This window comes from Sapajus apella, unplaced genomic scaffold (assembly GCF_009761245.1).
Source record: "Sapajus apella isolate SASKATOON/1434 unplaced genomic scaffold, GSC_monkey_1.0 scaffold113, whole genome shotgun sequence".
Lineage (NCBI taxonomy): Eukaryota > Metazoa > Chordata > Mammalia > Primates > Cebidae > Sapajus > Sapajus apella.
In genome coordinates, this window is record NW_022437053.1 from 3,496,696 (window position 1) to 3,523,827 (window position 27,132).

General features: G+C 50.4%; 1 protein-coding gene across 3 annotated transcripts in view; it reads right to left on the bottom strand.

Annotated features, from left to right (window-relative positions):
* The window catches only part of ATP10A (ATPase phospholipid transporting 10A (putative)), a 157,097-nt gene that overhangs the window by 77,650 nt on the left and 52,315 nt on the right, over positions 1-27,132 (bottom strand). For all 3 annotated transcript variants that reach the window (XR_004263261.1, XM_032259964.1, XM_032259962.1), the window contains exon 2: positions 18,678-18,882. Coding sequence is in view for 2 of the 3 variants with exons in the window: in XM_032259964.1 (XP_032115855.1) it covers positions 18,678-18,882 (205 nt within the window). In the remaining variant the exon portion in view is untranslated. The remainder of the gene's footprint in view (positions 1-18,677; positions 18,883-27,132) is intronic.

Consider the following 27,132-nt stretch of genomic DNA (forward strand, 5'->3'; position numbering starts at 1 on the left):
GTGTGCTACAATGAAGCAAAGCCCGATGACAGCCATCCGGGCGGCTGGGGACGACAGGGAAAACATACGTTGCTTATTCATACTTACAAATTCCTGTTTGACACGTATCTGTAAAAAACTCCTGGTTTCTCTCTTTTTTAAAAAAGACCGAGGCCACAAAAGTCACAGGATGATGCATTGTAGGTCTGTTACAGGTTAACAAACGATCTCTGTGTCTCTTACCACAGGACACACTTTGCCCCCTCACCCTATTAAACCGCTGGTTTTGTAAGCTCAGGGCTGCCTCCTCCGACTGCTACGGAGCAGCCCGGCAGGTTAATAAACCTTCTTGCCCGACTTTGGGTCTATTCTCCTTTCTCTCGGCTACCCTTACAAGATTGACTAAAATTTAAGTTTTTAAAAATTGAGCGTTAATATGAAAAGTGCACTGACAGGAGGCAGGAGTTGGAGCCTCCGTTAGAACAAGGTTTTCTTGGAGCACTGCTCTGCTCTTAATGGAAAGCTGTGGGCTGGGTGCAGTGGCTCAAGCCTGTAACTCCGGAGGCTGAGGTGGGTGGATCTCTTGAGACCAAGAGTTCGAGACCAGCCTGGGAAACATGGTGAGTTCCTGTCTCTACAAAAAGTTTTTTTTTAAATTAGTCGAGCGTGGTGGCCCACAACTGGAGTCCCACCTATTCAGGAGGCTGAGGTGGAGGGTCACTTGAGCCTGGGAGGTGCAGGGAGCAGAGATCTTACTACTGTATTCCAGTTTGGGTGGCAGAGTAAGACCCTATCTCAAAAAAAAAAATTGTTAGAAGTTTTCCTTTTAACTGGTCTAAGAAACTGATTTTATGTTCAATCAAGATAATTTCTTGTGCTTTGTGTCTTTGAAATCTTCTGTCACTTCGGTTTTATTTCATTAGTGACATGTGTTCCTACCTGATCATGTAAGTTTTTTTTCTTTGAGATGGAGTCTGGCTCTGTCGCCAGGCTGGAGTGCAGTGGCGCCATTTCAGTTCACTGCAAGCTTGGCCTCCCAGGTTCAAGCAATTCTCCTGCCTCAGCCTCCCAAGTACCTACGTAATTTAAACCTTGGTTATTGGACAAACTTTTCAAAAAACTTTTGACCTAAATCAACTTTAGGACATTCTAGAAAGCCCTGAAACTTCTCAAAAGAACTATAAAAGACAGAGATTAAGCCAACATGGGCTTATCAGATATGTTAAATTATATGGGAAGTACTGTCAAAATAAGGAATGATGCTTAGCCTTCGAGTTACGGTTATACGGATGTGTTATTAAGAGGTGTTCCAAAATTGTAGAAGGTTCCTAGAAATCTATGTCTTTGTATAAATGCTATCAGTCATAATTTTGGTTCACAAATAACCAGATTTCCTTGTCAACTGCATTACCATGGTCTTGGTGTCCACAGCAATCGCTTTATTCAGATTTCTTTCTGAAAGCTACTTGCAAGCACTTGCAATCTTAAAGTGTTACGTCTTCGGCGCAGTTCATGGAAATATTGAAAAGCACTTTGACAAGTAGATTCTAGTAATTTTGAGCTCATAGCATTGGACTGAATTTCCAAAACTGTAATGAAGAAACTGATGGGTTTGTGCTAACCAAGATCGAAGCAGGAATTAATACATGAGGCTGGGCGTGGTGGCTCACGCATGTAATCAGCTCTTTGGGAGACTGAGCAGAAGGATGGCTTGAGCACAGGAGCTTGAGGCTGCAGTGAGCTATGATCGTACCGCTGCACTCCAGCCTGGTAACCGAAACATACATACATAAAACATGTGCCTACATATGTTTCAGTCATGCCACCTCTGGATTTATCGAAGAGATGAGTCCAAGAGAATGAAAGACTATGTCTCTGCAAAGACTTTTATATGAATTTTCATAGCATCTTTATCTATCACAGCCAAAAAATGTAAACAGCCTAAATGTCTGTCAACAGATGAATGAATCATAAAGATAGTTGAGTTACACTGTGTATCCCAACTGAATACTACTAGCAAGAAAAAGAAATAAACTATGAATACCTACAACTTGGATAAATCACAAAACATTTATACTGATAGAAAAAAGTCAGACAAAAAAAGGATATACTGTATTATTCCATTTCTATCTCTTAAAATTCTACATAATTTACGGGGATTGAAAGATGAGTGTTTGTCCGGGGCTCAGGGGGCCCTAGGACATGCCCAGCAGCCAATGCCCGTGTGGTTCGTACCAATTTACTCTATTAGTCTGTTCTCACACTGCTAATAAAGACATCCCAGACACTGGGCAATCTGCAAAGGAAACAAGTTTAATTGACTCCCAGTTACCACACAGAGTTCCCACAGGGGCACCGCCTGGTGGAGCTGTGAGAAGAGGGTCCCCGTCCTCCAGACGCCAGAATGGTACCTCCACCAGCAGCTTGCACTGAGCACCTGGAAAAGCCACAGACACTCAGCACCAGCCTGTGAAAGCGGCCAGCAGTGGGGCTGCACCTGCAAAGCCACAAGCGTGGAGCTATCCAAGGCCCTGGTAGCCCACCACTTGTAGCAGCGTGACCTGGATGTAAACGTGGAGTCAAAGGAGATCATTTTGGAGCTTTCAGGTTTAATGACTGCCCTACTAGATTCTGGACTTGCATGGGGGCCGGTAGCCTGTCTGTTTTAACCAATTTCTCTCAGTGCCTGCACCCCAACTGTATCTAGGAGGTAACTAACTTGTTTTTGATTTTGCAGTCTCATAAGCACAAGGGGCTTACTTCGTCTCAAACAAGACTTTGGACTTAGATTTTTGGGTCAATGCTGGAATGAATTAAGACTTTGGGGGGCTCTTGGAAAGGTGTGGCTGTGTTTTGAAATGTGAGGACATGAGATTGGGGGGGTGAATGACACAGTTCGGTTGTGTCCCCACCCAAATCTCATCTTGAATTATAGCTCCCATAGTCCCCACATGTCGTGGGAGGGACCCGGTGGGAGGTAAATGAATCAGGGCTTGGTTTCCCTCATGCTGTTCTCGTGATAGCGAGCGCTCACGAGATCTGATGGTTTTATAAGGGCCTCTTCTGCTCAGCACCTCTCCTTCCTACCAGCAAGCAAAGCACGATGTGCTTACTTCCCCTTCAGCCATGACTGTAAGTTTCAAGAGGCCTCCCCAGCCATGCTTAAACTATGAGTCAATTAAACCTCTTTCTTTCACAAATTACCCAATCTTGGGTATGTTTTTATCAGCAGTCTGACAACAGACTAATAGAGGAGTGCAGTGGCACAATCATGGCTCACCGCAGCCTCGACCTTCTGGGCTCAAGCAACCTTTCTGCCTCAGCCTCCTGAGTAGCTGGGACTACAGGCATGCATCACCATGCCCAGCAAATTAAAATGTAGACACTGTGTCTCACTGTGTTGCTGAGGCTGGTCTCGAACTCCTGGGCTCAGGCGATCCTTCTGTCTTGGCCTCCCTAAATGCTGGAATTACAGGTGTGAGTCACCGTGCCCATGCCAATTTATTATTTTAGAGACAGGGTCTCACTCCATTGTCTAGGCTAGAGTGTAGTGGCACAATTGTAGCTCACTGCAAAACGGAAGTCTCGGGCTCAAGGGACCCAGCAGCCTCAGCCTCCTAAGCAGCCAGCACTCCAGGCCCACCTAATTTGTAAATTTTCTGTAGAGACAAGGTCTTGCTGTGTTGCCCAGGCTGGTCTCCAACTCTTGGCCTCAAGTGATCCTTCCACCTTGGCCTCCCAAAGCACTGGGATTACAGGCATGAGCCTGGCCAAATCACACATTTTAAATATGTGCGGTTTATTTTACATCAGTCAGACCTCAACAAGGCTGTTTGAAAAAACCAAAGGGCAGCTAAAATTTTCAACTGGTAATTAACTAACAATGCTTTTTTTCAAAGTGGCGCGCACATTTCCCCAAACTTTTGATTTTTGGAAAGATTCTTACCGAGCAGCTAAAAGCAACCAGTTAATGAACTGCCTGTCTTCAAGAAACTACTGTCATCTGACTTCTTTAAGGCTATTTTCAACTTAGGGAAAGGAAGCTTATTTTTGTAAGAAAATAACTGCCCCTCCACCTGCACTCAATTCACTCTTGAGCAAAATTAACCTGACGAGAATAAGGGTGTTATTTTGCATGCCTAAACTGCTTGCCCATGGAATTCTAGAAATAAATTATTTTCACTGGCCCCGGGCTTCCTTTTAATTCTAGATCACTAATTCAACAACCAATCATCTGTTTGTCTTGAATATCAGCCACCAGCGAGTCGGACTCATCCCAGATGACAGCAGATGGCCAGGCTCCCCGGCTGCATCCAGCCTCACTTCCTCCCAGTGAGGCTGGCTCTTCCAGCCCTGGGCTCCCAGAAGGACGCCTCTGAGGCTTCCATGCACATGATTGTTAATTTTATGCGTCAACTTGAGCGGGCTGCAGGGTGCCCAGATTAAACCTTGTTTCTGTGAGTGTCTGTCCTCGGGCATTATCTGGGAAAGCTGGAGGAACACGGGCTGCAAGTTAAGGAAGACCAGAACACAGCAAGGCACTGATTCTGCAGCACCTGCTGTAAAATGATTCACCCCAGGAAGCACGGGCTCAGTGCAAATAAGTGCTGTTAATAATGAGCTACTTTGCAGATGAAAGCTGGCCAGCTAGAAGCTCCTCCCCTGTGGATCAATCAGTAAGTAATGCAAATAAAGCATCCCTGAAATTATATCTATAGGAGAACACCATTCGATTATATTTTATTCAGAGCTTTTAAAAAATACATCGTTTGTAGAAGAGCTGTGTCTTTTAAGTGCCTTAATTAGTGAAGTATGAAAATATCAACTATGTCAGGAGAGCAAGATCACAGAAGTTGATTATCCCACTTGTATCCAAAACCAAGGACAACAACTAGAGAAGAACCTGCCTATTTCTGTCCAGGCGACACCCATGAGATGCAGGCTTCGCAGTCTCTGGTGGGCACGTGAATCCCTCAGGAGCTTGTCAAAATGCAGATCCTTGCCTCCGTGGATCTGGGCGGGGCCTGGGACTCTGCATTTCTTACAGGCACGGGTGAGGCTGCTGCTGTTATTCCACTGACCACACAGAGTTAGGAAAACAAGGAATTCTGGGCCCAGAGCTTTCCAACCTAAGATGCGCGGTGGAGCATGGACTTCCAGGACTCAGGATGTTCTCTGCTTCAGGTGGTGTTAAAACCTAGCCCTTAATTTGATGGTATTTGAACGTGAGTCCTTGGGAGGTCATTAGGGCATGAGGGTGGAGCCTCATGAGTGGGATTAGTGCCCTTCTAAGAGACACGCACTTGAAGCTCTCCCTGTCTCTCCGTCCGCCATGTGAGGACATAGAGAGAAGATGGCCGTTTGCAGGTCAGGAAGAGGGCCCTTGGCAGACGCCAGACCTACTTGGTCTTGTACTCCCAGCTCCCAGAGCTGTCATAGTCAATGTCTATTATTTATAAATGACCCAGTGTGTGGTCATTTCATTACAGTATTAGGAACAGACTAAGACATTCCGTATCCAACAATCTGAGCTTTCCTTCAGTTCCTCCCATCACCCACAACACACAGGGGTACTGCTCAGCCTATGACACTGGAAACCGCGGCAACTCCACCTTCGGGTTTAGGACTGCCACCAGCTCAAAGCTCCAGCCTGCTAAAGGCACAGGGTAAAATTCCGGCTCCCATCACTGGGCCCAGGAAATGAGTGCCATTGGGGAGCTAAGGCAGTAGGGAAAGGTAAGGAAATGCACTTTGTTCTATTAAACCTCCCAGTGGAAGTGTTCACCTGCTGAATGCTCGTGAGGAGGCGGGGCACACATTAAACAGCATCAAGGCTTGCTTCCAGATGATGTTCTCCTTGAAGCCTAGACTTTAAACAGCCCTGACGTTTGAGGTGAAGGGTCTCTGGGGAGCACCAGCCGCCCTGTGGAGCCCCCGTGATGACGTCTGCACTGCACACGGGGGTGTTGTCTGCCTGGCACTGCCTGGCACAGCCTGGCGGCTTTGTGGAAAGACTCTGTCTAACAGCCACTAGCTCAGTAATCCAGTACTCTCCACTCCCCTGTGGAATACCTGCCCATAATGACAACATGTGACCAAAGAATTCCCTTTAACCATCAGAACTTTCCATTAGAAACACGTCTACCGTCCCTGCCGCTGATAGCAGCCCTCCAGAACATTCAGTGTGTCCCACCTGCTTTGGTTTTCTGGCACCAGGAAAGCTCAGAGTAAAGTCAGAGACTGAGCATTCCACACCCACATTCCAGAATTCTGCCCATGTAGAGCCTCTGATGTCGTCATGTCCCTCACGGAGGCACTACAGCCCTCCTGCTCTTACGTGTGGGTTGGCAGGTTGCTCCTGAAGTCCTGGGCAAGGAACAGATCATTGAGACGCAGACTCTTCCTTCCTAGACCTCAGGCTGGAAGCTCCCGGCCCTGGACAGCCAAACTGTCCAGCCTCACCTTAACCCTTCCAGCTCTGTGGACTAGACAGAGGTACCGTATTCACGGTCAGGCTCTTCTTACAGAGACGGAAACCCTTTTCCCTAGAACTTCACTCCTGGTGTTGGCCCCACCTTTCCTCCAGTAGCCTGCCTTTCACTGACAGCAGCAGCATGGCAGTGCTGAGGACAGCTACCCTTTTGAGGACTCACCACCTGCCAGTGCAGTGCAGAGGACGGGCTAGAAGTACCTTTGACTTCATTCCCATTTTGCAGATGTATTAGTCTGTTTTCACATTGCTAATAAAGACGTACCTGAAACTGAGAACAAAAAGATGCTTAATTGGACTTTACAGTTCCACAGGCTGGGGAGGCCTCAGAATCATGGCAGAAGGTGACAGGCACTTCTTCCACGGCGACAGCAAGAGAAAAATGAGGAAGAAGCAAAAGTGGAAACCACCGATAAACCTACCGGATCTGGTGAGACTTATTCACTATCACGAGAATAGCATGGGAAAGACCAGCCCCGATTCCGTTACCTTCCGCTGGGTCCCTCCCACAACACGTGGGAATTCTGGAGATACAATTCAAGCTGAGAGTTGGTGGGGACAAACCATATCCGAAGACTTTAAAACTGAGGCCCAGAGAGGTCAAATGGCACTCCTGGGTTACAAGCTAGCAGGTGCAGGAGGCAGGCCCCAAAGCCCACTCTGCACGCCACGCTCCAGCCTGCCTGGATCACCAGGCACCTCACCATGCTGTGGCCAAGCCCTCAGACCCAACATCCTCCGCCCCTCAATGCTCCACCAGTGTCTCCCTCCTCAGGCCCAGCCCAGCGGCCCGCACCCCTCCTGAAATAGGGCTTCCCTCTGAGTTCTTGCTGGCAGGAAAGGGCCAGGTGGTACTCACACGCACAGAGGAACCACGTGCTCAAACGCTCCCTCCAGACCCCAACCCAGCCACTTCGATTCCAGACCCCCAGCTCAGCGTCTGTCCTGCTTGCAGGCGCTCCTGGGGCCTCAGCACAACATCCGGCAGGCAGCCAGGTGCCACTGGGACTACAGCTACAGCTTGGGAAGGCGCCAGTCCCAAAAAGCTCCCTAAAAATACTTGAACTGGGGTTTTCTCAATACTTTAAACCAGTGGATCCCTTTTCTTTTTTTAAAAAAAAAAAAGCTTTAGTAGGCCCCATGAAACTACGTGGATGTGTGCAGGCAGACATGTACACACACACTTGGCCCTGCCTGGTTTCTCTGAAGAGGCAGCATATGACAGTCAGAGGTGTGGGCAGCAATCAGAGTCCCTCTGCCCGTTCTGGTCTACGGAGCCATTCCTTCACTTTGCCATGGTGTTCAAAGGTGACGCCACCACAGCAGGCTTTTCAGCCTCAGAGTGCCAGAGTTAGAACTGCAATTTTGGCGCATCGTTCCGGCAGGCGCTGCAGAGGACGGTGGGGCTGCCTGCAGGGGGAGAGACAGTAGGTGTGGTGTGGTGCCCGAGAAGGGGAAGGAGGTGCCCTTATCTGAGAACAGTTTTAAAGAGGTAGTAAGGGTTAAACGAGGCGACTAAGGTAGGCCCTGATGCCACAGGACGGGTGTTCTTAAAGGAGAGATGAGAACACAGGCAAACACAGAGGGACGGCCACCTGCAAGCCCAGGAGAGAGACCTCAGGAAAAGCAACCCTGCCAGCACCTTGCTCTTGGACTTCAGCCTCCAGAACCGTGAGAAAATACATTTCCATGGCTTAAGCTGCTTCACTCACAGCACTTTGTTACAACAGCCCACGCCGACTACGAGGTGCACACTGAAAACACCCCGGGTGAGACGGACAGGGGCCCCACCCACGCCTTCAGCCGTCCCTGCCTGTGGCTTTCAGCCAGGACACACCAAGAGCTTGAGGCTGAAACTTCAGTTGGTGTCCCCATGTGTGGACTCCTGCAGACGAAAGCCCTGGTGAGCGAGATAGCCCCAGATTGGTGGGCGGGGCGCAAGGTGGCAGAGCCATCACGAGGTGGTTCCTTCCTCCTCGCCCAGACACAGTCTACCTTTCTTTCTGGTTCTTCAGGGGATTTCCGCACTGAGGTGGAAAGAGTGAACTCCTGAGCGCTGGACCATTGGGAACGGCTGGCGCTCCTGGCCGGAGTGATTTGGGGTCACGGGGTCCATGTGGTCTCTGGGGACTGGGACACCAGGCTGACAGTCGTGGCTCAGGAACACTTCTTGCCCTGTCCACCAAGCTGCCACCACTGCAGGCCTGTGTCCTTACTGGATGAGACGCAGACCCCCTAATGTGACCCACAGGAACCAGGGATTAAGAATCCCCTTACCCTGACACACGCAGGCCAGCGCTTGCAGGTGGGTAGCTTTACAACGTACATTTTCAAAACCTTTCAGCCCATCAAATTGACCTATGTGACTCGGTGTCTGGGATGTGAGAAATGCCAGGCCGTGTGTCTGGAGCATCCGCCCAGTTACTAACAGCAGGAGTTCAGTTCGGACGTGTGAAATATTCTCAGCACCTGTGATTTCTTCCAGACCTGACCACAGCTTCGGATGAGCCCGGCCCAGCCCAATCACCCTGAGAGGTGACAGCCATGGTGATGGTGCTCTGTGGAGGTGGCCAAGGGGCTTCATAGCCGGGCCCTGGCAGCCGCAAACCTGACCCACCACTCACTCAGGCCCCGGGGGACCAATGGGCTGACTCCCTCTGAGTCTCGGTGGCTCCTTTGTTAAATGGGAGTAATAGCAGGACCTTCTCAGAGCTGCCAGGAGCATGTGTCCACATGCAAGTGCCCAGCGAAGTCAGCTGGCACTGTTACCCGGCCAGGACAAGGGAGTGGCGGGGGGGGGGGGGTCATCGCTCGAACCAGAGGGTCGCAAAGGAAAATAATAAATCTAAGGGCCCCCGAACTCAGGCCCAGAGGCAGAGTCAGGCAACGCCCTTTCCAGATGAAAGGCTGTCTCTGGCATTACGCCTCATCCTGCGCCCCGGGGACAGGCAAGATGCCTATGGCATCTTTGCAGGGCTGCCCTGCAGGGCACACGCACCTGACAGCCTTACCTCAAGCCTGCCCTGAGGATGACTCCCCACAGCAGATGTGCCCGAGTGTGTGTGCTGAGCGAGGGCATCTGGGCATGCCAGCCTAGATCTGCTCCTTGTTTAGGGTAAACCTCTGGGCCCCCACCTGCCCCGTGGAACTCTACCGCACAGGGCACTGAGGTCCTGACTTTTGGGTTAACTGAAGGTTGCCAGGTGGAGGTCGTTAGGGGAGGGTGTTTAGTGAAAATGCTGTAGGAAGCGCACGCTGTTTATAAGTGGCTGTGGTTTTCCTGTTCAGCCCGCCACCAGCCGCCTCTCTCCCCTCTGTGTAAACCCCGAATCAAACGCCTTGTCGCACTTGCTGGCTGTGGGTCTCTTCTGCAGCCTCTTGGACCTGTGCCTTCCCCACCGAGGTTACCAGGGGTGCAGCACAACATCCGCCAACATCAGTCTTGGGGACACTGTTTGGCATGTCCTTGTTTATGGGTGTGCAGCAATCATGACATGTGGGGCGCAGTGGCTCACGCCTGCAATCCCGGCACTTTGAGAGCTAACACAGGGGGACTGCTTAAGCCTGGGAGTTCGAGACAGACCTGGGCAATGTAGTGAGACCCTCCCAGCTCTCAAAAATAAAAAGAGACCAGGCGCAGTGGCTCACACCTGTAGTTCCAGCACTTTCGGAGGCCAAGGCGGGCAGGTCACGAGGTCAGGAGATTGAGACCAGCCTGGCTAACACGGTGAAACCCCATCTCTACTAAAAATACAAAAAATTAGCTGGGCGTGGCGGCGCACGCCTGTAGTCCCAGCTACTTAGGAGGCTGAGACAGGAGAATCACTTGAACCCGGGAAGCGGAGGTTGCAGTGAGCCGAGATGGTGCCACTGCACTCCAGCCTTAGCGACGGAGCGAGATTCCATCTCAAATAATAATAAAATAAACAAAAAAGACAAAGAAAAAACAGGCCTGTGATCTCAGTCTAGCTTCTAACACTTCTAAGACTATTGGATTCCATGTTAATAATGTCCACTACCAGCTTACCTTCCCAGGTACGGAACGAGGACAAGCCTCCTTCTTCCACCCACGCAGAGATGTCTGGTCATTGACTCTGTGCTCTTTTTCTCTTCACACATTCACCTTGTCTGATATAAAATGTGGATTTCCTGGGCATCAGCTGAAGTCTCACAGAAATGTGACCATTCCCTGGCTGCCTACCTGCCCCTCTTCCTGCTTTAAGGAAATGTATGAATACTGTACCTCCTGAAAGCCCCTCCTTTTTTGAAATAGTCTCACTCCATCACCCAGGCTGGAGTGCAGGGGCATGGTCTCGGCTCACTGCAACCTCTGCCTCCCGGATTCAAGTGATTCTCCTGCTTCAGCCTCCCAAGGAGCTGGGATTGCAGGTGTCTGCCACCATTCCTGGCTAATTTTTGTATTTTTGTAGAGATTGGGTTTCCCCATGTTGGCCAGGCTGGTCTCGACCTCCTGACCTCGGGTGATCCACCTACCTTGGCCTCCCAAAGTGCTGGGATTACAAGTCTGAGCCATCGTGCCCGGCCTTAAAACCTCTTCAGAAAACAGCCACCAGTGTCTGTGATTGGTATTTTACCAGGACATACCATAAAGCTGGCTTAACAAACCTCAGTTGATTGACACTTCTGCTTCAGTCACTTATTTGGGTCACCAACGCTTATAGGCTTTCTGAGCACTGACTCAGAGCCACCCAGTCCCAGGTTCTGGGTTGTGGCTGAACCTCTGGTCCACAGGTCATCGCAGAAAAGGTAGGGCTCTCTCCTCCCAATGCCCCACCTACCCGCTAGCCCCTGCTGTCTCTGATGCTGCTGGCAGTCTGATCTCAGCTTCAGGACCTGACTTTGCACCCAAAACCCTTCTGTGCCCACTTTTAGCCTGAAAACAACACTCAAAACACCCAAGAGGGGTTTCCACAGCCCGTGCATGCTCACTGGGCCGAGGTGGAGATGTCAACCTCAGGGCCCGTCCTTGCAGCACTTCCTGCCTGTGGTCAAGGCTCCGACGTGCTTGATAAAGGCCGGACGAGCAGGCAAACGAGCTATTTGAAGTTTGGTCCAAAACAAACCTAGGTCCAAAATGCTTTGAAGTTGGCCTCTTTACCACACAAATCAAAGGGCTTGTTTCTCACCAAGGGCAGGTGCCAGTGCGGCAAAGTCAGTCGTGACGGGGGGGGAAGCCCTGAAGCTCTGGCCCAAGCCCTAAGCCACAGACCCCCCATGCACGCACCCAGTCCCCCACTCTCCGGAAGCCCCAGGAAGGCTGCTGGCCGCCCGTGGTGACACCCACATTTCTTGTCCTTGTACAGTTTTGGGGAGCAGGGAACATCCGGCATTCTGGCAGAGACATTACTGAAAACGGCTTTGTGAAAACCGACAAACAGAAGAAGTTTGCTTTCGGCCTGATCTCAGCCTGGTTAAAAGTCTCACTGGGTTCATCCAGTCACTTCCTTGGCACACGGATTACTCATTAGCAACGGTGAAAAAGCCCTGCGTTAATTTCAACATAGACCCAACTGAGACGCCAGGAAGCCCAGTTTCATCTGCATCCAAGCAGGTAATAGCGTTTTCTGAAGTCGAGTTCTTGTGTTCCTTAAAGGTCGATTTCCTTATAAGGTTCAGTTTCTGACTATGTTTATGAAACTGCAAACGTGTCCATGAATCTCTGCTGCTGTGGACAGGTGAAACTCTAAGGAAGCATAACACCAAATGAGAACCAAAATATGGCCTTCCACTTGAGGAGCACGTGCAAACCGAAAGCATTATGTAGGTTAAACGGGGGAACCCGGCTCTCAACAACTCACAAAGTGAGGGAAACTCGAACGTCTGCGGAGGCCAGGGAGTGCCGCGGGCCTTGCATTATGCTCTGTGGACATAGGAAGTTCCCTCTTCTTGGAAGCTGTGCTCACGAAACAAGCAGAAGGGAAATGGACACACAACACAGGGCCCCCAGCAAGGGACGAAGGTTCCAGAATCCAGTCAGCAGAGGTGATCACGTGGGCAACCCTCAGCTAACGCATGGGCTCACAGCAGGTCCTCAATAGCAGGACTGGAAACTCCAGACTCCCCAGGAGCACTGTGTTACAGAGCAATCCACTTCCACAACACCGTATCTTAGCCCAGGAGGGAATATTTATCCTCTCCTAAACTTAGAGATAACAGAAAGTGAGGACCTAATAAAGCAGTATCACTTCATTTCACTTTCTTCTTCGGGACATGCACTTACTTGCACAGTCGCTTGCAAAAATGTTTGCACTCACACCTGTGCACATACACTCAAACATACACCTAAACATTCACACACACAGACACACATTCATGAGGAGATGCTTGGTGTTAACTGGATCAATCTCACGTTGTCAGCTCTTCCTACTGGTAAGGAAATCCCTGCTCCAGACAAACACACACACACACACACACACACACACACACACACACGAAGTTTCAAACCCTTTGTAACTGCTGATACAATTAAACTACATTTAGGAAAGTTGGAAATTGTATTAAATTCCCCCCCCCTTTTTTTTTTTACAGTGAAGATATTGTCAAAGAGAAAATAAGCATTCCACATGGCATGCCACCTTTAACAGAATAAACACGTCTTATTGCTTTGCTTGTGTTTTTAATTCTGGAATAAGAAATGATCATTTCTAACTATACAAAATTTTTTTGTTTCCATATGCTATAACAACATATTTTATTTTTGGATACATATTTTAGACTAGCCAAATTACTATCAACTTCATGGCATTAATTTATTCATTAAGATCAGAGTGCTGTGCTCTCTGTATGTGGTGATTTAATAGGCTATACATTAAAGACCAAGGATCCATTTTGAAGTCACCAGAATTTAAAAACATTCTTCTTAGGGTCAAACTTAGATTCCCCGTGAAGTAAACACAGTTACTATGAAAAAACATGGGGTGTGTCTGAAACTAATCGCATTACCTACAGAACTGAATTTATTTGACCATCCGCACTTGTTGGAATTAAAAACTTAATCTAAATGAAGTTATTGTATTGTCAAAGTCATTTCTGTCTTTGTTACGGATTTGATGTCCTTCAAGAAAATTATGAGACTGTCAAATTTAAAAACAAAAATGTCTCAGTATAAATTATGAGCTTGTTGACCATCCTTCAACACATGAGAGAAAAATACGTAAGCCTCTTTGTAAAGGCTTAATATTGGTGATGTAACTAACACACACAGGCAGCTGTTTTCCAGGTCGAGGGTAGATGATACTGCCTCCTTCAATTCCAGAGCCTATGTAGCTAAATTTCATGACAGACTAACAACGTGAAAAGCTTAGGGAAAAAGAGACTTGTGTACAACAACTACCTTGCAGATTGTACTTTTTCACTTCTAGTTTTCCTGTGATGGAGACAATTTTGGAAGCATGTGTAGGTAACAGTTAAAAAAAAAACAAAACCGTCTTCTACATATTTGGACTTTTAAAGTCACTTTGTAAGCTTCTGCAGTCTGTCAAGTAACCTGGGGTAGGACTGACTCTCCTCTGTAAAGGAAACTGTGCTAAGTCACCGCCTGAATGCACCAGGGCCCCGGCGGCTGGTCACAGCATATTCACAAAGTGGAGGGGAAGCCCTGTCTCCGCCCTGGCCTCGCTGCAGACCTGACTGAAGGCACGCCTTGTAGAGCAGTGTTCATCCAGCCTAGGAAGTTTCCACACGCCTTCCATCTGTCTTCCTTATTTGGAACATACACCGGTGTGCACACACACACATGCACACACGTGCTCACGCCTGGGAAGCATCAGCAGCTCTTCCGGCAAGCCAGGCAATGACCGCTCCCCACAGCGCTGCACGAAGGGCGTGGGCGTAGCTGGGATTGTGGGCACTTGTCCAAACAGGTCCACCCAAGAGGCAAACTGCCTCTTTTCTCAGTAAATTAACCCACAGCGAAGTCACCTCTGGGTCTGGACTCTCCAGCGGCTCTCACACAGGCCAGCCCTGTCCTCACCTCACCCAGGCTGAAATTCCAACAGTCACCTGACATTTCACGTCCCTTCCTGCTTCCTCGTCTACAGTTCGCACCGAGCCCTCTGACCGTGTGTCTAACTTTTCACGTAAGCAACACCAGAGGAAAGTGCACCCCCGTTTTGCCCAATGCACCTCCTAGAATGGCGTTAGAAGCACAAGAGATGCTCAATACATATTTGCTGAATGAATTAAAACTTACAAAAATTAGTCTGTGAAAATATTAAGTTTTCTATAAAATTATCACTCTAGGGATCTCCTGGTTCTGCACAAATGACAAATGTTACAGATGAACTAGAAATTGCTGCCCACAGGATGTCTGAATGTATGCACCTGTGTGGCAGGGCTACAGGGCTGCAGGAACGTGCAGGGGGGAAACAGCAGGCGCCCCACAAAAAGTGGAGGAATCCACTCCGAACCCACACTGATGGGTGGAGTGGGGGAGGGGAGGCACCTTGGGAGAATCTCCTGACTTCACTTTTCCCATTTCTATCTATAAAATGGTGTGGTCATCATGATCTCATGAGATTTATACTGAAAACCTGGTAAAATTGGGTTTAAAAATGTTTGCTCTACTACGGTTGTGTGAGAGAGAGAGCAGGCCTGGCACACAGGAGGCTGAGCAAATGTGTGTCCCTGTCTGGGAGTGCGACACCCCACACAGGGCCTCTCTCAATTCTTGGACAACATCTGTTCAGCTCCAACTTTCACATCAAATCTTCAAGTCTCACGATCTCCGTTTCTGTTGCCGAAGGCGGGGTGGCTGGGTGCTTTAAGGTCCCGGAGCCATCAGGCCTCGCCTTCAGATTCTGGGGTCTTGGTGGCCACGCCCGCCGCCTCCCACTTCTGTGGCAGCCCTTCCACACTGTGCGCTTCTGCCAACGCTCTGCATTAAATACCACCCTATTCCACCTCTGGGCCACCTTCTGACCTATGTCATTCCCTGTAGTGCCTGGCACCTGAGACCTGTCCACCCTGGCCTTCAGAGGAAGCTTCAAGCTCCTCTTTCTGGAACCTCCCTTGACCTCCCAGGTGGCCCCGAACCCCTAAGAAAGCCTCCTTGACTCATCTCACTGTTCCTTACTGGGCATCACTAGTGAACAGGCTGGTCCTCTGGGTATTGGTCCTGAGGCTGCTCTTCAGGTGGGGGGTGTGTGTGTGTGTGTGCGCGCGCGCGTACGTGTATGTTCATGTGTGCATGTGTACGTGTGTGCATGTGCATGCGCGTGCGCACACGCATGTGCATGTGTCTGTGTGTGTGCATGTGTGCGTGTGTGTGCGCGTGTGTGCGTGTGCGTGCATGTGTATGTGTGTGTGTGCGCGTACGTGTATGTTCATGTGTGCGTGCGTACGTGTGCGCATGTGCATGCGCGTGCACACACGCATGTGCATGTGTCTGTGTGTGTGTGCATGTGTGCGTGTGTGTGCGTGTGTGCGTGCAGATGTGTGTGTGTGTGCGCGTGCGTGCATGTGTATGTGTGTGTGTGCCTACGTGTATGTTCATGTGTGCGTGCGTACGTGTGTGCATGTGCATGCGCGTGCACACACACATGTGCATGTGTCTGTGTGTGTGTGTGCGTGTGTGTGCGTGTGTGCGTGCAGATGTGTGTATGTGTGTGCATACGTGTATGTTCATGTGTGCGTGCATACGTGTGTGCATGTGCATGCGCGTGCGCACACACATGTGCATGTGTCTGTGTGTGCATGTGTGCGTGTGTGTGCATGTGTGTGTGCGTGCGTGTGTGCATGCATGCGTGTACCCATTCAGCACTGTCCAGCCCCCCCAGGTTTCTCCAGGGCCTGGCCTGCTCTACACTTTCCCAGCCTCTCAGAGCAGGGAACCCAGGACAAGTTCCTGAAGACAACATGGGACCTCTCAGGCCCTGGCTGCTGCTCCCTGCACCCTCTCAAAGGTGGGGCTCCACGGTGCTGCTGTCCAGACAGCCGTCACCAGTCTCCATCCACTGCAGCGAGGGCCTGGCACCAGCAGTGTCTAGTGGCCAGAAACTGCCCCCAGCACATAGCAAGTCGCTATGCTTGGCACGACCCTGGCAATGACCTCCTTTGCCCCCGAGGCAGGTTCCACCAGGGCAGCCTCTAAGTACCTTTTCTGCCATCCCACAATCCAAGGCTGTGCCCCCTGCCACGGGTCAGGGGTGGGTGGGGGGCGCTCTTCCCTGAGTGGGAGAACTCGTCTGTCTCAGAGATGGGGGTAGTGGCTGTCCCTTCCATCATCAGCTACTCCTATTTATCTAGCTATAAATATACATACACATATGTATATATGTATATATACACACATATGTACATGTATACATATACACATGTATATACAGATATACATGTGTATATGTATGCGCGTGCACGTGCGCACACACACACACACACATATACATACATACGGTTCAAGCCATCCTCCCCACTCAATCTCTTGAGTAGCTGGGACCACAGTTGCACATCACAATATCTGGCTTTTTTTTTTTGAGATGGGGTTTCCCTGTATTGCCCAGGCTGGTTTGGAACTCCTGGCCTCAAACAATCCTCCTGCCTCAGCCTCTCAAAGTGCTGGGATTAAGGCGTCTGCCACTGTTCCTAGCTCCTATACTCTTCAGAGTTCTCTTCTTTAAAAAAAAAAAAGATAAGAGCTTTATTGAGATAAAACTCACATATCATTACTGCTGACACCCCAATCCCCATCTAAGAATTCTTCACATCAGACTTTCCCTGACTGAGTCTGTGCGGTTTCTGCCTCCTGAGTAGACCCTGCCGGGTGCACCGAGTTCCTGCCACGGCCAGCTCTTCTCCTTAACCTAAGTTATAAGTGATTTGCCACACTTAAGTGATTTGCAAAGGGGCCACCGTTTCCAACTGAGCATTCCTTAAACTGGTAAAATACTGTATTTCACACAAGTCCGTGTACTGATTACTATCAGTTTTTAACCTGCCCCAGACAAGCTAACTCGATATTATAAAAACTCATTTAAATACAGAGGACTTAAATATTCTTGTCTGCTTTGCCTTATTCCAAAAAGATTTCAGGCAGCTCACAAAAATACACTTGGCATAAAAGAAGGTTAAACAAAAAAGTAAATGAGGAAATCACGGCGGAAATCAGCACAGGTGGGACAGGCAGAAGCTTTTGGGCAGGGACACCTGCCGCAGGTGGGCTGGGCAGGCGGGGGCAGCCCCGGGTCGGAGGACCTGGCCTGCTGATAGTGTGTCAGGCGCCTCTCCCTGTGGCGGTGAGGGGCATCCAGTGCGCAAGCGGGGATGCTAGAGTCCCCCACCAACCTGCCTGCCTGGTGAATTGCTCACCCCCACTCCCCGCAGTGCCCTCGCTAAGGCCTACAGACGGCAGAGCCCACTGCCCCAGGGAAGCCCAACGGGCGGGAATGGAGGCCGGGGGGGAGGGCACTGTCTGGCAGAGGAGGAAAATCCCAGCGGTGCCCTCCCCATGACCCGGAGGACCCTCCAGGGCAGGCCTACTCAGACCTGCTCTCTGGGCTGGGAGAAGGGGCTTTGGGAGGAGGAGGCCCAGGCCAGGCCCATTTCCTTCTAGGGCGTTCCTGATGTCTGAGGGCTCCTGCCCGTCACTTCACCTGGCATTGGCACGCACACCCCCGGCACAGACCTGGCGGGTGGGGCCCTTTCTCCCTGGGGCAGGGACAGAGGTTGGGAGGCCAGATGGAGGCAGTGGGGAGAGCAGCTGCCAGGCCTGCTTCCCTCCAGCCTCTCGCCGCTGCCCTGCTGCACAGGCCACTGGAGGCAGGATTCAGTTACGAAGACCTGGGGCTGGACCCGAACACCCTTGAGGAGAACATGCTCCTGAGCACCTGGTGGGAACAGGCCGTGACTCCTGCCGTGTTGCCATTTAGTGAAGCAGGGAAGTGTCAAGGTGCCTCTTGACCATTGGCTGGTCATAAATGTTCCTTGTGCCTTTCCAAGAACAAACATTCTGAGAAACTGAGACACGCACAAGGGAAATCAGAGTCAGAAAAACAGCCCTGCTCCCCACAGTCACAGGTGGGGCATGGGCTCAGGTAGGTCAGGGGTCCTCTCAGACCCTCAGACTCGTCTACTAGGAAAAAACAGCCTGGCCTGACAGAGAGGAAAATGCGGGTGCTCTGAGCTCTGGAAGGCCGTCATGGGGACACTGTGTGGCGATGCTTTTGAGGCCCCAGAAATGTGGGTCACTTACGAGCTCCGAGAAGCCACGGACCACCTGCCGCCGCTTCAGGTTGGTCTCCCCATCCAGGTTGGCGGTCTCGATGTGGCACAGCCCGTCGGGGTCACTGGAGGACAACAGCAGAATGTCCGCGGGGATGATTTCATTGCAGCGAAGACGCACAAAGTCTCCCACATGGATTTCTTTCCAGAATCGGTTTACGTACTTCTTTTCTTCCCTAGAAAAGAGACTCTGATGAACAAAACTCACGGGACTGCAGTCACGGCTGGATCTGGGCGATGGGCATGTGGGGCTCGTTTGGCAATTCTTTCTACTTTTGCATAGGCTGAAAATTTTCATAATACATAAGTGTTTTAAAAAGAATATATGTCTCGGCGCAGGGCTCATGGGTGTAATCCCAGCACTTTGGGAGGCCAAGGAGGGCGGATCACGAGGTCAGGAGCTGGAGACCATCCTGACCAACATAGTGAAACTCCGTCTCTACTAAAAATACAAAAATTAAATGGGCGTGGTTGCGGGCGCCTGTAATCCCAGCTACTCAGGAGGCTGAGGCAGGAGAATGGCCTGAACCTGGGAGGTGGAGGTAGCAGTGAGCCAAGGTCACACCACTGCACTCCAGCCTGGGTACCAGAGCGAGGCTGTGTCTCAAAATAAAAGAAAAAAAAAGAGTATTCATACCACTGAAGACCACTCAAAGTAAAAGAAAGAATATCCATAAAGGCTGCATATCATGCGACTCCATTTACATGAAACGTACAGAACCAACAAAATACACAGACAGAACGTGGACCCTGGCTGCCAGGGGGTGCAGAGACGCAGTGCGGAGTCTCAGCCTAATGGCAGGAGGCTTCTTCCTAAGCAGATTCCAGTGTTCTGGAATTAGTGCAGTGACAGCTGCACAACACTGAATGCACTTGAATTTTTCACTTAAAATGGTTAAAATGACCACGCCTAGGTATCCACTCAGAAGAGCCGAAAGCAGTGAACAGGTATGGCAGGGCGGCACTCACAGCGGCAGCGCTGGAGCGGCCAGGAGGTGGAGCCAGCCAGGTACCCACGAACGGGTGAATGGTGCTCAACAGGGAGCATCAGCCAGTCATGAAGGGAAATGCCATCACACCAAAGAGACGGTGCCAGGTAGAAAGGGCCATTCACAAAGGGACAACTGTCATCTGTTCCTCTTAACATGAGGCAGCTGGAGGGGCAAAGCCAGGGGCAGAAAGTGATGAGGGGCCACCAGTGGCTGAGAGAGGCAGAATGGGGAGTTACCGCAGACACAGAACTGCTATTTGGGGTGACGGAAAAGCTATGGAAATGCATAGCAGTGACGACTGTACCACACACTAAGTACCACTGATCTCACACTGCCACTGAATTGTATACATAAGTATTTTAAGTATGTTCATAGAGGCTTAAAAGTCTCATACAGACTATTTTAAGTATACAATAATAAGTATACAATTGTATACCTAACAATTACATCGTTACTTAACGATTACATTGTTAATATTACAATTGTATACTTAACAATTACATTGTTAAGAACAAGTACATTATTAAGAGCAAGTATATTCTTAAGTATACTTAAGAAGTATATACTTCACTATTTTAACTAAAAATAGTTAAAATGGCAGACTGTATGTGCATTTCGCAATTTAAAAAATGTGAAATGGTTAAAATGTTAAATATTATATTGTGTGTTTCATCACAAGAAAAAAAAAGTAACATAATTAAAACGCATTAAGCCACGGGAAACCGGACCTAAAGCGCAGCAGGTGAGAGAGACACTTGGCAGCCGGAAGTCCCCTTACCTGCCAGGTACACATCTCAAGCCATCTGCTTAGAACAATGCCCACTAAAGTCAGCCTGCCGAACCTACGAGTCACCGTCAACAGGTATTTAGATGAAATCATAATTGCAGATTTCTTCTTTAATTTTTTTTCCTGCAATAACAGGCTAACTGGTCTCACAAAGGTCATTTGTAAGAGTTCCTTGAAGGAGGTTTTGGCCATCTTTAGATAAGTTGAGAAACATAAATTTGTCTGAACAAGATATGTTACATAAGAAAACTCATCGAGAAGTCCTCTGGGTTGCTGGGTGCCATGGCTCACACCTGTAATCCCAGAACTTTGGGACACTGAGGCAGGAGGACTGCCCAAGGCTGGGAGTTTTAGACCAGCCTAGACAACATAGTAAGACTCCATCTCTACAAAAAAAAAAAAAAAAAAAAAAAAAATTAGCTGGGCATGGTGGAATGAGCCTGTAGCCCCAGCTACTTGAGAGGCTGACGCAGGAGCTTCATTTAAGCCCAGGAGATCAAGGCTGCAGTTAGCCATGATGGCACCACTGCACTCCAGCCTGGGCGACAGGGCGAGGCCCCATCTCAGAAACAAACAACCTACCTATCCTCTGAGTGATACTGTAAAAGGGTGAAAAGCACTAAACACATTTCCTGCTAACCATAACCATCTTACTAATCCTCCCTCCCTATGCCCCCCAAAAAGCTCTACTCTCACCCGAGCTCAAGGGAGCAGGGGGTCTGGATCTGGAGGGGGACTGCGCCAGTCGCCTGAGCCCTAGATGAGGAGTATGAGTCTGTAGAGGCTGCAGAGCCAGAAGGCCGTGTGCCAGTTTCTTCACTTCTATTTTATTCCCCTGTGTGGATTTGAGGGACCCCTGGCAAAGTTCAAGGTGCTCCTAGGAAGCCATCGGCTGCCCTAGATGCTGAAGAGAGGGGTATCCCCTTTCATTTTAAACTTCTGTTTTCTTAAATCCTCTAATTCAAGTTCCTCCAAACCAGTCATGCACAAAGCGAAGCTCTAAGATACACTCTGTCCTGGAAAACACATATAAGGCAAGCTACCTCCAGGAGAGGGCACGCTTTGGGGCTGTAGAGTCATGGTCCTCAAAGTGGCCCCAAAGTTATTCTTCCAGCGCCAACCCAAGCATTCCTCAGTGCTGCTTCTCCAGCTGTGACCAGCTCGGTCACCTGCTGGCCGTGTGGCCCCAGCACCGTCAGTCAGGGAACCATGGGGTCCTCTGGCCGTGCAGAGGCTCCTGCCTCAGGTCCCAGCCCCAGGTCTGAGAGGAGGCAGACAGTGGCCCCCAGCCCCGGGCCATCCAGCCTGTGACGACTGCATGTCACTACAAGCTTCTTCGTCCTTGTTCCTTCTCATGAGCATCTGCTAGGCTCCTACAGAGGACACGAAGCCATCTGAAAGGGCCTGTCCCTTTGGAAGAAAGGTCCCCAACACTCAGTCACCATGTGGTCACAGAGGAAGGCTTTGGTGGAAGGGGTCCCCAGGAGACCAGGCAGTCCTGGCCTCACCCGGGGAGGAGGAGAGATGCAGGTTTTTGGCCGTGAGGCACTGTCTCTGTTCAGTTTATGTTAGTTACGTTCAATGAATAACCCCATCCAAAATAAAGTCAGTTTCCATCTGCTTTGTAATCATAAAACACTGGCTTGCCTGCCCCATGCAGGAGGCTTTCACAACGGGAACTTCAGGGGAGGCATCTGGGCTCTAAAGGAGATCTCCCCCTGGGGAGCATCCACACGTGGAGAGACTGGGGCGCCGCATGGAGACCTTCGGTCGTTCTCCTGGTTTGCGGGGTAAGGGGGGTCTCCTCAGCAGCTGCAGAAAGGAAGGATGCTGGCTTCTAAGAAAAGGCCCTGGCCTGGCATGGTGGCTCACACCTGTAGCCGCAGCACTTCGGGAGGCTGAGGCAGGTGGATCACAGGATCAGGAGTTCGAGACCATCCTCACCAACAAGGTAAAACCCCATCTCACTAAAAATACAAAAATTAGCGGGCGTGGTGGCATGTGCCCACAATCCCAGCTACTTGGGAGGCTGAGGCAGGGGAATCGCTTGAACCCGGGAGGCAGTGAACTGAGATTGTGCTACTTGAGCCCGGGAGACAGAGTGAGACAAGAAAGGGAGGAAAGAAAGAAAGGAATGGGGGGGGCGGCAGGGAGGGGGGAAGGAAACGGCGCTGCAGTGCAGGCCCCTCATTACTATAGCAGACTAAAAAGGCAGGCGATGCCTCAGGGGCCCAGAAGCCATGACCACTCCATCTGGAGCAGCCAGCATGGCGCCTGGCCACACCCGCCCTGCCACGTCCACACTGGCTGCATGTCCCTGATTTGTACTCTTCTTATGAGGTAAACATGGATATGTGTTTGCATTTCTTATGCCTACCCCTCCTTTCCATGTGGGGATATATATATTTTTTCCAGCCTCTCCTAGTGTTCCCTGAACTGTGTGTCCCCAGAGACTATTTGTCACTGGAGAGACAGGCTCTAAAGAGAACTCAACTCAGAATGAGGCCACAAGGCCAGGCCCAAATGCAGTGTGCCTGCAGCTCCTGTAAGAGGCAGCGGCAGGGCGTGCGCACTGCCGTGAGCACAGGGAGAACGCGGCGAGGGGACAGGCCTCAGGAGGACCCGTCCCTGCCCGCACCTCGGTGTCAGACTTCCGGGCTCCGGAACTGCGAGGTCATACATTCCTGCCGGTGAAATCACCCAGTCTGTGGCCCGTTGCCACGGCAGCCTGAGCTGACGAATACACTTAACAACGTGCATTCTCGTGACTCCGGCTGGAAGGAGCAGCTCTCAGGCTGTAGTGACAAACCGAGGGGCAGGCAGAAGCAGCGAGTGGCAGGACAGGCACCTCACCTTGCAACTTATCCCCACGCACGGGTTCCGCACCCCCGAGACAGAAATCAAGGTCGCCGGCAGCGCACCCTGACAGACACCAGCCCCTCAACCACGCCCTTCTAGAGGCTCTTATCAGCGCGGACTTCAAAACAGAGGCCAGAAGAAAGGCTGGCGGGGGAAGTCGCCCTGTACCACTGAGGAGGACATCAGGGAGTGGGGGTCAGGGTCTCTGGCCCTGGTGGCTGGCGTGGGGGCACCGTCTACCTCGCCCAGTGGCAGGGTATGCCCTGAGAAGAGGGTCCAACAGTGACCAACTTTGAGTTCAAGAAGCTGGCGGGGCCGGGCGGGTGGGCTCTCGGGAGATGTCTGCAGCTTTGAAGACAAAGGCAGATGGAGACAGAAATATTTGGTGGCCGTAATCACAGAGGTGACATCCTCCCCCACTGTGGACGTCGTCCATGAGAGCACCAGGGAGGGCTGTGGGGAGAAGCAGAGCCCGGCAGGCAGGGTTGCACCCAGGCAGGGAAGCCAGTGGAGTGCGGGGGCGGAGAGGTGCCACATAAGCACACAGCAGCGGTGTAGGCCAGGGCAAGGTGGGCACAGGGTCCCTGGGCACCTGCCACCGCTGCCGGCAGCCACAGGTCTGCCTCCACACCTCGGCCTTCACCTCCCATGGCCGAGTGAACACGGCTGGAAGGATACCTTTCATTACCGCAGTTTTATTACATTTTTGGAGACAGAACTTTCAATGGCACATCCATGAAGATAGACGGTCCTCTTGTTCATCATTCGGCACATTTTTTTTTTTTTTGAGATGGAGTCTCACTTTGCCACCCAGAGTGGAGTGCAATGGCATGCCCTCAGCTCACTGCAACCTCTACCTCCAGGGTTCAAGCGATTCTCCTGCCTCAACCTCCTGAGTAGCTGGGACTATTGGCGTGTGCCACCATGCCCAGCTAATTTTTTTACTTTTAGGAGAGATGGGGTCTCGCCATGTTGGACAGGCTGGTCTCGATCTCTTGACCTTCTGATCTGCCCGCCTCGGCCTCCCAAAGTGCTGGGATTACAGGTGTGAGCCACCACGCCCAGCCTCTCAAGCACATTCATGCCCAGCTCTAGCGAGACAGCATAGTCTTTTGAAAGACAGAACTGTTCTTCAGAAGTGAGCCCCCTACGAAGGCCATGGACGACGAAAGGATTGGGACAGGTTTTAAGGCCACAGCAACAGCAGCTCTAGATGCTAAATTCCTCTTAGCATTGAGACATCATCAACATTTTAATGGTAATAACAACATTAAAACATCAGCAAACCTGCACTAGATGTTCTATTACGACCCAGGTCTGCACAGAACGCTTTACAGTCTCTATCTCAGCAAGCCTTCCCACGATCCTGACAGTATGTTCCCACTCACAGATGTGGAAGCCACACACAGAGAGACTGACCTCCCCAAAGTCACACAAACCTGGGCAAGTCCAGGGTCTGGGAAGCCTTAGAGATATTTGGTTTCGAAAGCACACCTGATCCGGTAGCCTAAAGGAGGGGTATCACATGAAGACTGTAAAATGCTAAGCAAAAAAAAATTCTTCCGTTTTTCCCTTTTAAATTATACAGTTCAGAGACAAATGTGATAAAATATCACTATCCTGGACAAAGAGTGGGGGCCGGGGCACGATGGCTCACGTCTACAATCCTAGCAGTTTGGGAGGTTGAGTTGGGAGGATCATTTGAGCCCAGGAGTTCGAGACCAACGTGGGCAACATAGTGAGACTCCATCTCTACAAAAAAGACAAGGATGAGCTGGTTGTGTTGGCGCAGCTTGGTCCGAGCTCCTCAGGACGCTGAGGTGGAGAGTCACTTGAGCCCAGGAAAGTTGAGGTGGCAGTAAGCCCTGATTGCGCCACTGCACTCCAGCCCGGGCGACAGGGCAAGACTCCTCAAAAAAAGAAAAGAAAGGAAAAGGTGGGAGGAAAGGCTGACAGTTCCAGATGCGTGCAGTTTGACACAGACATGGCGTAACACGGTTCAGTCCATTTGCCAAAATCACTGTCTATCTGCAAACAACGGGAGAGGGCTTGTCCAAGATTAGCAATCACCGAACTGTGGTTCTTGCTACAGACTGGGAAGTGCCCCCACGTCGGCCTTAGTAGATTGATGGGTAAACTCCTCCCTCACTGGGGCCACCTGCAGCCGGAGCCATCTGAGCTGTGGCTACAGAGGGACACTGCCCTCCCCAGAGCTTACCTTGGGGACATTCCTCTGGGCTAAACAAGCCACTGAAGGAGTTTCTGCTAGGGCAGGGGAGCTGTTTATTCTCCTGGCTTCCAGCTGATTCAGTGGCTTTGAGAGGAGCCCCAGTGTGGGCAGGGCACACCTGACACTTGAGGGGCTCCAGCTGGGCCGCCTGACAGGTTCTTTCTGCACAAAGCTGCCCTTTCTCACAAAACCCCTCCTGCAGGAAACACGTATGAGCAGAACCAAACAGCTGGCTTTGGAATGCTCAGTAATTAACGAGGCTTCGTGACATCTGGCCACTGCTTTCATTTAGGGTCACAAAGCCACGGTGCACACAGACTCAAGTGTGCTGATGACTCACCCCCACTAAGAGCGGGCGCCGGCCCAGAAGCCCGGACTCTGAGTGCCTGGGTTCCTGACATGCAAAACGGGGGTCTGCAGTGTGGCGACAGTCTCCCCCAGCAGGCACTGACCCGTTTCCCTGGAGTCCCCACCCCGTCTCACCCACTGCATGCTCTTCAGCTGTCAATTGTCAACAGTGACTGTTCAATTGAGTGAGAGGCTGTGGTCACTATTTTGACTTCACATCTCCTGTTTTCTTTTTGAACATGGTTTTTCGTCACTATTATCGTTGAAGTGTTTGATTTTGACTAATAAAACCAGAAATAGTACAAATGAGCAGTGCGTTCCACCTTACATTTAATTTGTGGTTTGGAATTAAAACGAGCTGTTCTTTTGATTTATTAGAAAGATGGCAAAATTGCTTACAGGATTTGTGTGTAATGGATAACACGGACAGTGCTTCATGAGGTGTGGAAGTATATAAAATATGGTTCATTCTGTAATATCTCATTGGCACAGAACAATTAATCCCTACAAAGAGAAAGCTCCAATTAAACCTGTGTTACATCTGACTAAACCTAGAAAAATCTGGTTGCTTTGTGCCTTCTAGATGAAACAGGTAATGTGTTATTTTGCAGGGTTGTTTTTGAGACAGGGTCTTCATGTGTCATTCAGGTTTCAGTGCAGGGGTGTGATCATAGCTCACAGCAGCCTCGAACTCCTGGGCTGAAGGGATTGTCCCTCCTCAGCCTACCAAGTAGCTGGGACTATAGGTGTGCACCACTGCACCCAGCTAACTTGTTTTTTATTTTTTGTAGAGATGGGGTTTCACCTTGTTGCTCAGATTGGTCTTGAACTCCTGGGCTCAAATAATCCTCCTGACTCAGCCTCCAAAAGTCCCAGGATTATAAGAGTGAGCCCCCACGCCTGGCCAGAAACATTTCTTAAGAAAAAGACAGACATGTTACTGAACCTAACATGCAGGCTGACTAGATTGAGACCTCCCAAGTGAGGTCAGCCTGGGGGACTCCTTCGGCCAACTAACGGGAGAAGCACGTAACACTTAACAAACAGCGAATGTGAAACCAGGACACAGCGAGGCCAGCCCTAGATGGGAGGATCACCGCGAGACAGCCAAGAATCCTGTGGAATCATCATTAGTGCCAAGGCCCGACGCCTTGGGAATAAGAAAAGCCTTCATGGAATTTATTTTTCAGATGGTGGACAAAAAAAAGAA